At 54.0% G+C, this 12,711-nt stretch overlaps 1 protein-coding gene across 2 annotated transcripts in view; it reads right to left on the bottom strand.

The window, feature by feature from the left end:
- Window positions 1-12,711, bottom strand: part of Cmip (c-Maf inducing protein) — a 192,050-nt gene that overhangs the window by 25,002 nt on the left and 154,337 nt on the right. For both annotated transcript variants that reach the window (XM_021640039.2, XM_060391903.1), the window contains 4 exons: window positions 10,354-10,416; window positions 6,402-6,482; window positions 4,308-4,411; window positions 2,662-2,766 (listed from right to left, as the gene is read on the bottom strand). In XM_021640039.2, coding sequence (XP_021495714.1) covers window positions 2,662-2,766; window positions 4,308-4,411; window positions 6,402-6,482; window positions 10,354-10,416 — 353 coding nt within the window. The remainder of the gene's footprint in view (window positions 1-2,661; window positions 2,767-4,307; window positions 4,412-6,401; window positions 6,483-10,353; window positions 10,417-12,711) is intronic.

The following is a 12,711-nucleotide window of genomic DNA, read 5'->3' on the forward strand; positions in this document are numbered from 1 at the left end:
AATCTATCTTGTTCTCCTCACGCCTTCATCTTGACAGTCCCTCATGACTGAGGCCCTGCAGCCCATCTCTCTCCCTGCAGCAGTAGCGGGGTGGCGGCTAGAAGGGCAATCCCATGACAAGCCTCCCCTACTTAAACTTTCTGTGGACTCACACATGTTCTCAGAAAACGTAACCCAAGGCAGCCTCCTCGTAAGTGTGTCCTCCGGCTCAGAGTCTGTCCAAGCCAGCAACTCTGGGCCCCACCCCAACATGCTGAACCTAAGTCTATAGTGTGTGTGTGTGTGTGTGTGTGTGTGTGGTGTAGCGTGGGTATGTTTGCATGCATGTGCGTGTGTGTGTGTTGTGTGCATGTTGCTGCCAGAGGTTGTCCGTGGGTGTCTTTACTGCAGCAGAGGCTCTGAATCGGACCAAGAACTTGCCCATTTCCATAGCCTACCTAGCCAGCTTGCTCTGGGGATCGACCACATTGCTAGGATTACAAGTGGCTGCCCAGCCCACTCATAACAGGCCAGAGTTCTGGGGATCTGAACTCTGGCCCTTACACTTGTAGGGCAAGCACATGACTGCTGAGCTCAACCTGCTATCAGCACCAGCCCGGAGAGTCCCTTCATCTTCAGCTTCTCGGTCTCTGGTCTTGGCCACACTCATTTCCCCCGGCTCCTATTCTGCAGGGCCCTTCTGTCCACAAGTAGCCCACGGGCAGATTAAACAAGCAGACTCCTGAATCCCCAGCAGTCAAAGTCTGCACGGAACTCCGGCAGGCAGGGCGGCTGGCTCCGCAGCAGGTGTTCGGGGAACGCAGATGGGAAAATGCCGTGACCGCCAGCAGCCCGGTCACCTCTCGCCCTCTGCAGAAACTGTTCGCTCTGCCAGGACACTCCTCTTCCTGCCTCTTGCCTCCTCGTCTGGCGGTCTTGTCTTCAATAGTGCCTCCCTGAAGGGTTCTTCTAACTTTCTTCTGGCAAGAGTGCTTTCTGGCCCGGAAGTCCCAACACTACCAAGATCATAGCAGTTAATTCAGAATGGCGGCACGGGCCTGGGCATTCTCTTTCCTTTTTTTCTAAGCGGTACAGACCCTGTATTATGCTGGCAAGAGTCTATCAGCCACGTCTCCAGGACAAAGGTCTCCTGACCTGTAGCATCAGTCAGCTGCCTTGGTGTGAAGCCCACCGCACATGACCTCTGCCTGCCGAGGTGACGTCACCAGCCACTGTGGGATGGGAAGAGAAGTACATCCCAAGACAGAATGGAGCTGTCTTCCTAGGGGAAGGGGCAGCACAGCCTTTGAGCTGAGCCCTGGGATCTGGCCAGCCTTTCCAAAAGAAGGAGATGGTTGATTACAGCACGGAGAGGCCTCCTCCCAGTGTCAGGACCAGGACCAAGGGGCCGAAGGACAATCCTCTCCTTTCAAGCCCTGCTACCTAGAAACATCCCGTATTCGTCACAGCCCCTTTCCTGTCCTCCTCTGCCTGATGGTTGTAGAAGCTCCATTTGCCCAACTTGAGGGACTCCCCAAAGGCACTGGGGCCTTTCTGTTGAAAAGAATACTTCAGTATATGCTGTGCCCCGCCCCTCTACTGCTAGCCTTGATAGTGTGTGTGGGGGGGCTTTGGCACAGTGCAGTGTTTTAAATGAACGGGGTAGCTTCAGCAGACCTCATCACGTCCTGCTCGTCAGCTCTGATGACCTAGAATACTCAAGAAGCTTGCTCACAGATCAGTGGCACCTGTGTCCCTCTGTAAGCCCCCAAACAGCCTTAACCAGGAAAGGTGGGCTCTGTCTGAAACCCTGGAGTGGGCATGAAGAGACACATAACTGAGTGTGCCATGCCTGGTTTCTTGGGTCAGGGGTCTCAGCTACCCATAGCGGGTCATCTGTTTCCACCTAAACCCTAGGCTCTGAGGCTCCTCTCCCAGGCATGCACCCACAGTAGCCTCCTTCTGGCCCCCCTCATTATTTGGTTTTACCGTGCGCATGGCCTGTCCCCCACCTGACAGGCTCTGGTGCAGTCAGGGGTCTATGTGTGTCCCCCAAGAATACTTGCCCTGAGAGGGGAGACATTCACAGACACAATGCGCTCGCTTCCTAGCACTGAAAATTATACTCTCCAGCAGCAGACTCTTGAGAGAAAGCAGTACAGACCATTCACCAAGACCCAAGTTCCCGATGGCGAGGCCGGAACACACTGTAATACCCGCCCACCATGTACACACAAGTGCACACATGTACACACTCTACACATCTCTCTGTCTCTCCCTTTCCCTCTCGGCAGATTCTCACTATGTAGCTGTAATCTTCCTGCCTCAGCCTCTAGGGTGCTAAAATGACAGCAGGTGTTTACCCTAACACCTGGAGTGACACACTTGCATGTCTGAGCAGCCCTTTACCCTGCCCCTTGTGTGTGTCACCCTAGCCCACAGTGAGTGGCCTTCACATAGGACACCAGTAGCTAGAACCCAGGTGCTTGTGGCCTTGCAGCTACTGAGGCCGGGCATCCTGGGGCAGTCCTACTCGAGGGCTGGGTCCAAACCAGTGGGCTGCAGCACCTGACCAAGAGCACTCCACCTTCTCACCAGAGAGGGGTGGCAATCCACCCTCTTCAGCAACACGTTCCCAGGACAAGGTGGCACTGGGCCCCGACCCAGGACATGAGCACTGACCTGTTGATGAACTCTTCATAGCAGGAGTAAATAGCAGCCAGGCACACAGCCACGAGGTTGGGCAGGACCCGGGGATGTGGGCAGTGCCCTGTGGGGCCATGCATGCTGGAAGAGAGCAGAGGGAAGGTGACGAGGCCGTGGAGCCGCTGCTGGCCTGAAGTGGAGTTGGGGTGTGGAGGAACTGCCCAAGGTATGAGACCACCTGTTCTGCCAGCCCTGTTGAGGGCAGGAGGCCCACGTGGCTGGGGCTTAGGCCTGCAGTCCTAGCCAAGAATGGGCAGGGCTGGGGTGCAAGGTCAGTGGGTTGGCCATGCTTAAGACTCCGTCCCTACACCTCTGAGTGAAGAGAGGCTCTCCCCGGTGCTCACAGAAGATCAAATCCAGTTCAGAGGATGCAGGGCATGGAAGCTCCATCCTGGGACATTGCCATTTGCATGGCCGTTTCTGGAATGACTATTCCTGACACAGCTGTATTCCCAAAAGTGTGCTTTGTGAAAATTGCCACTCAGGTCACCTTAGCTGAGCTCAGGGCCTGCAACACCACGGGGCTCTTAGTATGTGTTACCAGCTGTTGTTTCTTATGGAGGGCTCAGTGTCACGGTCCTTCATCTATAAGATGGGCTAGCCATGACATGTAGAAACTCTCTGGGAAACTGCCATCACACTGAGACAGGCCTGCCCTGCCCTGTCCTGCCTCTAAAGACCACAGTCCAGGCTAGAAGTGTGTGTGTGTGTGTGTGTGTGTGTGTGTGTGTGTGTGTGTGTGTGTTTGCCTGTGTGTATGTGGTTGATACCAGGCCCTGCAGAAGAACAACCTGCCTGGGTGTCGGCATGTGCTGTGAGATTGCAGTGGGCCCAGGTCACAAATCCCAGTTTCATAACTGGCTCAATAGGATCCTTCTCATTCTTTCTTCTTTTGGGGACAGGGTCTCTTGTAGCTCAGGCTGGATTTGAATTTGCTATGTAGCCAAAGATGACTTTGGACATCTGAGTCTTCTGCCTCTATGTACCAAGTACAGGGACCACAGGCCTGCACCATAACCCACGGTCTTCCGTGGTGCCGGGGGCTAAACCCAGGCTTCAGACAGTTAGGCCATCTGCGCACTGGGCCACATCCCTAGTCCCTAAGTCAGGTTTTGTTTAAACGCAGGGCAGATTAGTACAGCTCACTGGCACTGTCATAGTCACTGGACAGAATGGGCACTGGGGATCTCATTTCATAGACGAGGAAACTGAGGTACGAGGAGAACATCTGAAGAGGAAACCTCAAGAGTACAGGTCAAGGTGAGAAGGCAGCACTGTTCATGTTTCGCCCTAAACAGCCACAGCCCCCCAGGGGGAGGGGCCGCAGAGACCCATGATTTTGGAGGTCCCCTTCAGTGTGCTAAGGGCTTCCTCAGATGCTATTTATTTGCACAGCAATCTCCCAGGGATATCAGGGGAAGCAGGGTCACAGAGGCTCAGTGACAGGCTCCCTGTCACACAACAAGCAAGTAGCTGGGACCATGTAGGGCTGGCAGAGTCCAGTGGCATGCCTCCTACGAGGGGAAACACAGCTCTTCCCTGAGTATCATATCATAAACCAGGCAGTCTGGGGCTGGGAGAGGAGAGAATGCGGGGTTCGGGGTATGGGAGGTGAGACACACCTCTGAATGAACTTCTTTACCACCTCCATGCCTGCATTGAGCTCATTCAGGGCGAGAATGTACTCCTGGGTGAAGAGCCTCAGCCTTGGGCACTTCCCGAAGTCCTGCAGGGAGAGCAAAGGCAGAGTTGGCGAGGCAATGCCAGCAGGAGCTGGGGAAGGGAGACATCGCATCTGCACTCACACCCCGAATGACTCCCACGGTTGGGGAGGGTCCTGGTGCAGGCTGCACGTTCCCACCCCAGGGCTCTGCTGGGCAGGCAGAGGCCATCAAGCTCAGGTCCGTCCTCTGCAGGGCCTTGAGTGGCAGATGTCCTGCCTGTTCTCCGGCCATCCTGGGAAACTAGAAGCTCTTTGGAGGTAGCCAACTGAATCTCTAAGCTGATGTCTGAGGTGCTCAACAGACAGAGAGACTCCAGTGTAGACTTATAGTGGAAAGGGACACTCCTCTCCTGGGGTTAGGAATAGGTAGGTGGCTCTGGACAAGCGTAGCTCTGCATACCCTGCCACAGGCATTGAGGAGACACCAGCTACCTACCTCCTGAGTGAAGAAGGTGTGACAGGGTAAGCTGGCTTCAGAGTGAGGATGAGTCCAGACACAGTTCCCTCAGGGGCTTCCTCTGGTTTGGCAGACCCCAGATACCCCCTTGTCTCCAGAGCAAATTTGACAGAGTGTCAGTACACCACAAGGCACCCTCAGAGGCACGGCAGGAAAGGAAGCAGGGAATGATGGCACACACCGATGACTCTAGCCCTTAGGAGGCCGAGGCAGGATGTTCCTGAGTCTGTGGCCACCCTAGGCTACATAGTGAGAGCTGCACACCAAAGTGGGAACTGGCAACTGAAAGATGATGTGGGTGTTATGTGTGGGTGCGCAGGAGGCAGCCAGGGTGTAAGAACACAGCCAGGGAAGGGCCGTGTGGTTGCGTCATTGAAGGTGGGAAAAAGAGGAGGCCGCAGCAATGAGGAGGAACATGGACACTTAAAAAAAAAAGGCAGTGCTCCGAGCCTGGGGGAGAGCTGTACCTACCTACAGCCCAAAAGTAGCCATCTGCGCCTGCACCTGAGGCTTAATTCCAAGCCCTGACCAAGGACAAAGGGACTCTTCCTGCTCCAGCTGAGCGGCCTAACCTGAGACTTACATCAGCAGGGGTAAAGAAGAAACCCTGACGAGGAGGTATGAGCCAAGTACCCAGAGTGGCCCTGCGTCTTGGAAACTCCTGGCCCCGTCTAGAGGAAAGGCCTTTCCTAAAAGTGCGGTCCGTCTGTGCTCACTCCCACGCTCAGATGGGCATGACATATTGCAGGCTGTCAACCCCCAACCCCCACTGGTCTGCCACAGGTGTAGAGCCTGGTCAGGGAGAGGAACGCACGTTCTCGCTCCCGCTCTGGAAAACTGACGTGTTTGGCCAGCAAGATGTCTCATGGGTGACACTCCTGCCTGCTCAATGGGACCTACTGAAAAACCAATGTGCAGGCCCAGTGGCAGAGCCTGGATTCATTCCCCATCATGGAAGTGTGGGTGCTTTTTAAGGTCATTTGTTCACACAGGAGAGGAACACAACTCAGGGAAGAGTTTAAAATTGCACGTGCGTACACACACACACACACACACACACACACACACACACACCACTCAGCTAGGAATGGAGTCCTGTGGGAAGGGAGACTTTGAAGTCCTTCACCTTGCCTTCCTAGCCAGGGAGACGCCACAGTTCCCAATTCTTTTTCAAAAGGTAATAGAAAACCTGTGCGGGGGGTGGGGGTGGGTGGGGGCGTCTGTCAGGCCAGTCAGGGTCCTTTTACTGTTGTGACGCTGACATTTATGCCCAGTAGAGGCCACAGTTCCTAGGCATTTCACATAAGCTGCTCTCACCCCTCGACGCCATACCCTTGAGAAGGAAGTCACTGTGCCCAGAGTCCCTGCCACACCCGGAGGGCAGAGTGCTGTCTGTGCCCTCTAGTGGGGACCACTCTCTATGGAAGCCACGTCCCCAGCAACAACATCTGTTCTGAGGCTGCACAGAGCTTCAGTTTCCGAGTCAGCCACCGGCCACACCCACTCCTCCCCTCCCCCCGGCCGTCAGGCACTCACCATGTTATGCTTAAGGATCCTCTGAACCACCGGGGTGAACACCTCAATGACCACCATGGACCGGGGCCTCTCTCTGCAGTGCTGGGGAGAGAGAGGAGCGCGGTCAGTGCGGGCCAGGGAGCCCACCACAGCCCGCTGCTTGCAGGGACCACGGGAGGATAGCAAGCCCAACAAGGATACGGTTTCCTCTGTTGAAGAGTGCAGCTTATTTAGGAAGCCCTCACGCTCTGGAGCAGGCTTAGGCTCAGGGCAAAACTGCCGGGCGGAGATATGTCACAGACTCCCCAGCTGTCAACCGCTCACAGTATCACGCTACCCTTGTCTGCAGTACTCTAGTCCATGGTCTGCACAAGGGTGGTCTCTGGGTATACCTTCTTGAGGTCTGGACCCAAGGTCAAGGGTTCGGGTCACCACTGACAGTAATATACAGCAGCATTGCCTTGAGTTCTACGTCTGGTGAGCTCCCGGCCCTTCCCCCAGCCTTTGTAACCACAGAGCTGTGACCTTCCCAGCAGCCCGCCCCTCCTAGAGCTGTGGACACCAGGCTAACAGGCCCCGTCTGAAATGCAAAGACCCGAAGTGTAACAGCTTCTTTTTTTATGTAGAGCCTGAAGGTAATTTCATGCAATGTTTTTAGTGTACCTATTTTGACAGTTTCCTATTTATGGTGCTAAGCCAGAGCTCCAAGTGTTGGGTTTTGGGGCATTTTGGATTTCAGATCTGGGGGACTACAGATGCTCCACCCACAGCTGAAATCACAAAGGCACGCGCCCGTGCGGTATGGTGTCCTCACATGCTAACACTCATGAGGTGTGAGGGGAGTGCCCTCGGCAGGCTTCTCACGGCTTCACAGCTCTTTCCCCTCTTCCTTTTTTAGAGACAGGGTCTCATTAAGCCAAGCTCAGGCTGTCCTGGAACTTGGGGTCCTCCTGCCTCAGTCTCCCCGCCGCTGGGATTAAAGGCATGAATCACCACATCTGGCTACTCCTTTCTTTGTAATGCTGAACAAAAGTTTTCTGACGGGACCTGGGGAGACGGCTCAGTAAAGTGCTTGCTGGGCTTCATCCTGGGACCCGTGTGAAAAAGCCAGGCACAAGGCGGGAGGGATGGCTCCATGGTTAAGGAGACCCAAAGAATGGGAGTTTGGTTCTTAGCACCTACACTGAGCAGTTCACAACCACCTATAACTCCAGCCTCCATGGGAACTGATGTAAATGTAACACCTGACACACACTTGCACAGAAATAAAAATTAAAATCAACATGCTTGTCATCCCAATACTGGGGAGGCAGAGACAGGAGTGGGCTTGTTGACCGGCTGGCCTAGCCAATTGGCAAGCCTCTGGCTAGTGAGGAAACCACGTGTCAAAATACAAACTCTGCCCGAGGAAAGGCACCCGAGGCTGTTATCCTCTGACTTCTGCATACATGTGCACATGTGTGCATGTAAGCTCACACACACACATGCATGCATAGATTCTACCGCATGGGCGGACCACAGTTAATTTACCCATTCACCTTCTAAGTCCTGACAACTAAATCTGATATAAACATCTGGCAGGGGGTGGAGGAGGGACACTTAGGTTTCTAACTCTGTGAAAACCACAGAGCATCACGTTTTCTGTTTGTTTGTTTTTAATTAGAGTATGGTAAAAACAGCAGACGGGATAAAATCCTTTGTTGCTTTATGTTTGTCCTTGAATGTTTGGGACCATTTCAGAAAGGTATGTTCTGCCTTGATTCTCATCCCTTATCCAGCAGGCCCATTTGATAAGCTGAGGAACATTCCAGATGTGGAAGACCCTCTGACTTTCCAGTGAGCAGGAGTCCACGGGCCAAACTTGGCTCTTCCTTCCTCATCATCATGGAGTCCCTCACATGTAGCTCAGGCTGGCCTGGAATTTACTATGTAGCCAAGGGTGACCTTTATATCCTGATTTCCCTGTCTTCATCTCTTGAGTGCTAGGAATTGCAGGTGTGAGGCATCATACCTAATTTCAAGCAGTGATGGGGATCCAGTGCAAGGCCCAGTGGGTCTGTGCTAGGTAAGCATTCTACAGTCATGCCTTGCTTTTGAAGGAGAAGGCCTTCTGCTGAGCAGACTTTCTTGCCCCCAGAGGAGTTCCATCTGTAACTTAGTGAGGTCAATGGACCTGGGAGAAAGAGCCCAGGGCTTTCCTGGGAGAAAGCGGTGCGGGCAGCAAAATTTCCTGAAACCTTTGTGTTTGAGGTCTGGAAGTCCAGCAGGAAGGACTGTGTAGAGACTCCTCAGACAGGTTTAGAGAGGCCCTGGGGGCCGGTGGGGAGAGCTCTGTAGCAATAAACCTCCTCTCCCTGGGCTCGGCCTCCAGAAGGAAGACAGCTTCAAGGTCTCATGGCCCTGGCCTGGTTCTTACCTCTCCTACTTAGATTCTAGCAGGGACTGCTCGAGATCCATTTTCTCCTACTTTCCTTTATGCTAGCAGGAACCCCAGGGAAAGAGTTGCTTTGGAGGGCTGGTGAGGTTGCTTTAGCAGGAAAGGGTGTTTGCCACCAAGCCTGACAACCTGAGTTGGATCCCCAAAACCCACAAGGTGGAAGGAACACAGTGACTCCAACAAGAAGCTATCCTGTGACTACCACACACTCAGCATGGCACATGTGTGCACACAACACAGAATAAGTAGATAGATCTCTTAAAGGACTTTAACAAAGATCAGTTTCCTGGATTAAACATTTAAGCTATGAATCGGGGAGAAACCATAAGCTCAAGAGGCCCTAATGGGGCTTGTGCAGATGTAAACTGGGTAGGCTGTGGATAAGCCACTGGCTAATCCATCCCACAGGAGTAGAAGGCCGGGATCTCTTACTCTATCTTCCTAGGAGCTGACACTGAGTGCTGGGTCAGAGACACCTTTCCTGTTTGGCCTGCTATGCTGACAGTTGGAACACAGGTCCTCTCGCCTATACCACATGAAGAAAGGGGCTTCTGTGCTGTGTCCTGAGACCTCCCATCCCCCTCCCCCTCATGCCATGGGCTGGCCAAGGTGTGGGTCACTGAGAAAAAAGTCTCCTTACAGGAGACACAGAAGACAACACAGTCTTGTCCCATTTTCCAAGGCCCAACCTCATTCCCCTAGGGTTCCCCCCAGGACCCTGTTCTTGCTTCACACATCTGTTTCATAATAAGCATAGCCTACGAGTCTCCAACCAACAGCATGGGGCTGCGGAGAGGAGCAGGGACCCCCACATAGTGCTCAGGGGAACCAAGGAAAAAGTGAGGACAAGGAGAGTTAGTCTGCAGGGCTACGGTATGGTAGCACTGCAGAGGTGAAAGATGCAAGCATGACTCTTTCTAAAGATATCAAGTTATTACAGTAAAGACACACACACGCACACACAGAGACAGAGACAGTGTGTGTGTGTGCAAAGGACAGGCAGATTAGTGTGCCAGCCCAGCCCCCAAGCGCCGAGCTGTGTGCACTGGGAAGGCCCCGTTCCCTGGTGTAGCTGGGTATGTTGCATACAAACTCTGCTGTAAGGTTGGCATCAGGTCCCTGGGCATGTTGCCCTGCTCTGTGGCTCCTCCAAGCTGACCTGGCACATGCTGCCAGTTTCCCTTGTCCAGGGAAAGCCCTGCAGCCAGGCCCCTACCCTGGGCCAGCCAATGCTCAGAAGAGCCTCAGCTAAGAATAACCCAGCTCTGACGTCAGGAATCCAGAAGACTGGCTGCAAGCTGCCTCCCAAGACAGCCAGGAATAGTCCACAGAAAAGCCAGACGCCTGCTTCTTCCTTAGCCGGTCTGGCAGAGGATAGCAGCCCCAAGAACGGGAACCTGCATGCCTTTCGCCTGCATCTGTGACCCTGACCAGGCTGGCAGGTAGGATGGCATTCAGCCAGGGCATTCAGAGCCACCCCAGCTGCCACACCATGGTGGCAGTGGCCTCTGGTAGGCCGCTGCAGTGATACCATACCTTGCAGAAGAATTCGCAGAGATCTGGTGGTGGGTGGTTGTTTTCCAGCAGAGGCGCAATTGCCTACGAGAAAATGAACAGCCATCAGTCAGGGGGACCTGGTGGAGGGGGTGGGGGCGCGTGAGGGGTGCAGTCCGAAGAGGAGATCTGCTTGCAATGAAATGAAAACATCCTTCTACCCTCCGCTGGGTAGAACCCCTTTTCTAATGTACAGACCAGGGCTCCAGAGTGCAGGAAGGCTCCAGGCTAGACCCACAGTGACATAGCTAACATTAAGGCCTTCATGTCACCTTCAAGACCACAACTTCTGCCTAAGCAGCTGGCATCTTACGGGGTGAACATACCCCGAGCACCTACTAAGTTCCCAGCTCTGTGAGGAGCTGGGCTCCTGGTGGCGACCTGAGGGATGAGCGTACGCGCTGGGCAGAGTCCTGGCTGAGCCCCTGGTCTTGCCCCTTCCTAGAAACACAACCACTGGAGGGAGCGGCTTTGTCTCAAATGATCCTTGAAGAATGGGGTCCAAAAAGGCTCTGCAAGGGTCTGATGTGCAGCGGGGTTCCTTGACCGTCAGGTTGATTGTGCTCGGTGGGGTGCCAGTCCTGTGCACTCCTGTATCCCCACCTTGATAAATGTCAGCAGCAGCCCCCTTTCACTCCACAGCCCAACTGTCTCTAAGCACGACGCTTCAGTTCACGTTAAGGAAGGGTGGGGGTGCTCCCTATTTCTTGAGTCACTGATTAGCAAGTCTCCACAGGGGCCTTTCTGGTTCTAGGGGTGCTGCGGAAAAGACCATATAAGGGCAGTAAGCCTTGGGAGGTGGAGGCAGGGCTACTGGAACTGGAGGCTCAGCCTGGGTTACAGAGTGAGTTCGAGGGCAGCCTGGGCAGCATACTGAGACCTTATTTCCAAATAACAAGAAACAACAGAGAAGTGCTGAGAGGCAGCACGGGTGCTGACACAGGCCGTGTGATGCCCTGGGTTCAATACCAAGTACCAGAGAGGAGGTCGGGGAAAGGACTAAAAAGATGGAGAGTGCTGGTGACCAGGTACTCAGGCGGGCAGTCCTCTGAGAGGAAGTCATCTCAGCAGAGTGGCAGTTGCCGCTACTCAGGCCTCTTCTCCTCTGGCTAGTCCTAGACTGTCCAGCATGGTGGCCACCAGCCACAGGTGACACCTTCAAGTTCAACTGACACAAAACTAGTGATTTTGGGGGGGAAGAAAAACAAGAGATCACCTTGTCGTTCTGGTTCCATTTGTCACGGGAGCAGTCCAAGCAACTCAGGTCGGGGGTTCCCAGCCCAGCAGAGGGCAAACCCCCACCCCTCACCATCCCACCCTGACATGGAGCAACTGGCATGCAGACGACAAAATGACAGCCTGTGTGACTAGGACTGTGTGACTTGTCCACATTTGGGGAGTTTGTACTGACCCACTGAGAATGGGAGATTGAGTTCGGAGAGGGGGTGAAGGCGCTGGCCCGGGGTGCACAGCTAGCCAGCTGCAGAACGAGGACACGGAGCCACTTTGGTGACCTCATGTTGGGGTTATTGTTCATTCTAGTCACAGACAGCTCCACTCTTCCACATTACCAAAGAACAAAACAGAGCCAGAGGACAATGGCACACTGAAGGAGGAACTGAGCAAATGAGGGATAGTATGATATGGAAGACAGAGGTAGGGCCTCCCTGTGACCTGATCAGCCCCGCCACCGCCTCAGTTATCTGCTTGCTCTTTTCTATATCTCCCGGAAGCAGACCAGGCCCAACTCTCCACTCCAGGGCCAGGCGCCCCATCATGGCCTTGCTCGTTAAACAAAGGAAGGCTTCAGGCCACAGTGGCAGCAACAGGATGGGAGGCCCCTTTCTCCCCTCATGAGGCACTTCCCATGTTCTCCTCGGGTACCAGGGCAGGGCAGGGTGTGGTCCCTTTGCGTCTGGTACTGACAGTCCCTTCTGACCAGGCCCCCCTCCTAATGGATGTGAATTGCAGTGTGGGACAGGGGAGCAGCAGCTGTCAAGTGCCACACCCGAGCTATTCATTCATCTGATCCTGAGGCCCACTGGTACAGAGAGACAGTGGGTCAGGGAGTTTGCCAGGTCTTTGCTGTTCATAAAGTGACAACTGTATTCAAATATATTGATAGCCATCAATAAGCAAGCTCCCGTTTTAGGGGAATCTTCCTAGAAGCCTGACCCTTCGCTTAGTACGCTAGGGATGATGGCTCAGAGAATCCTCAGCAGCCCGGGAAAGGCACCAAACTGGCATTTTACAGTCTGGAGCACTGAAGCCACTGGACTGGAAAGGGCAGCAGTTAAACAAAAATAACAAGCATGTCCAGCCTGCAGCCCTTGCATCGCC

This window comes from Meriones unguiculatus, chromosome 10, assembly GCF_030254825.1.
Source record: "Meriones unguiculatus strain TT.TT164.6M chromosome 10, Bangor_MerUng_6.1, whole genome shotgun sequence".
Taxonomy (NCBI): Eukaryota; Metazoa; Chordata; class Mammalia; order Rodentia; family Muridae; genus Meriones; species Meriones unguiculatus.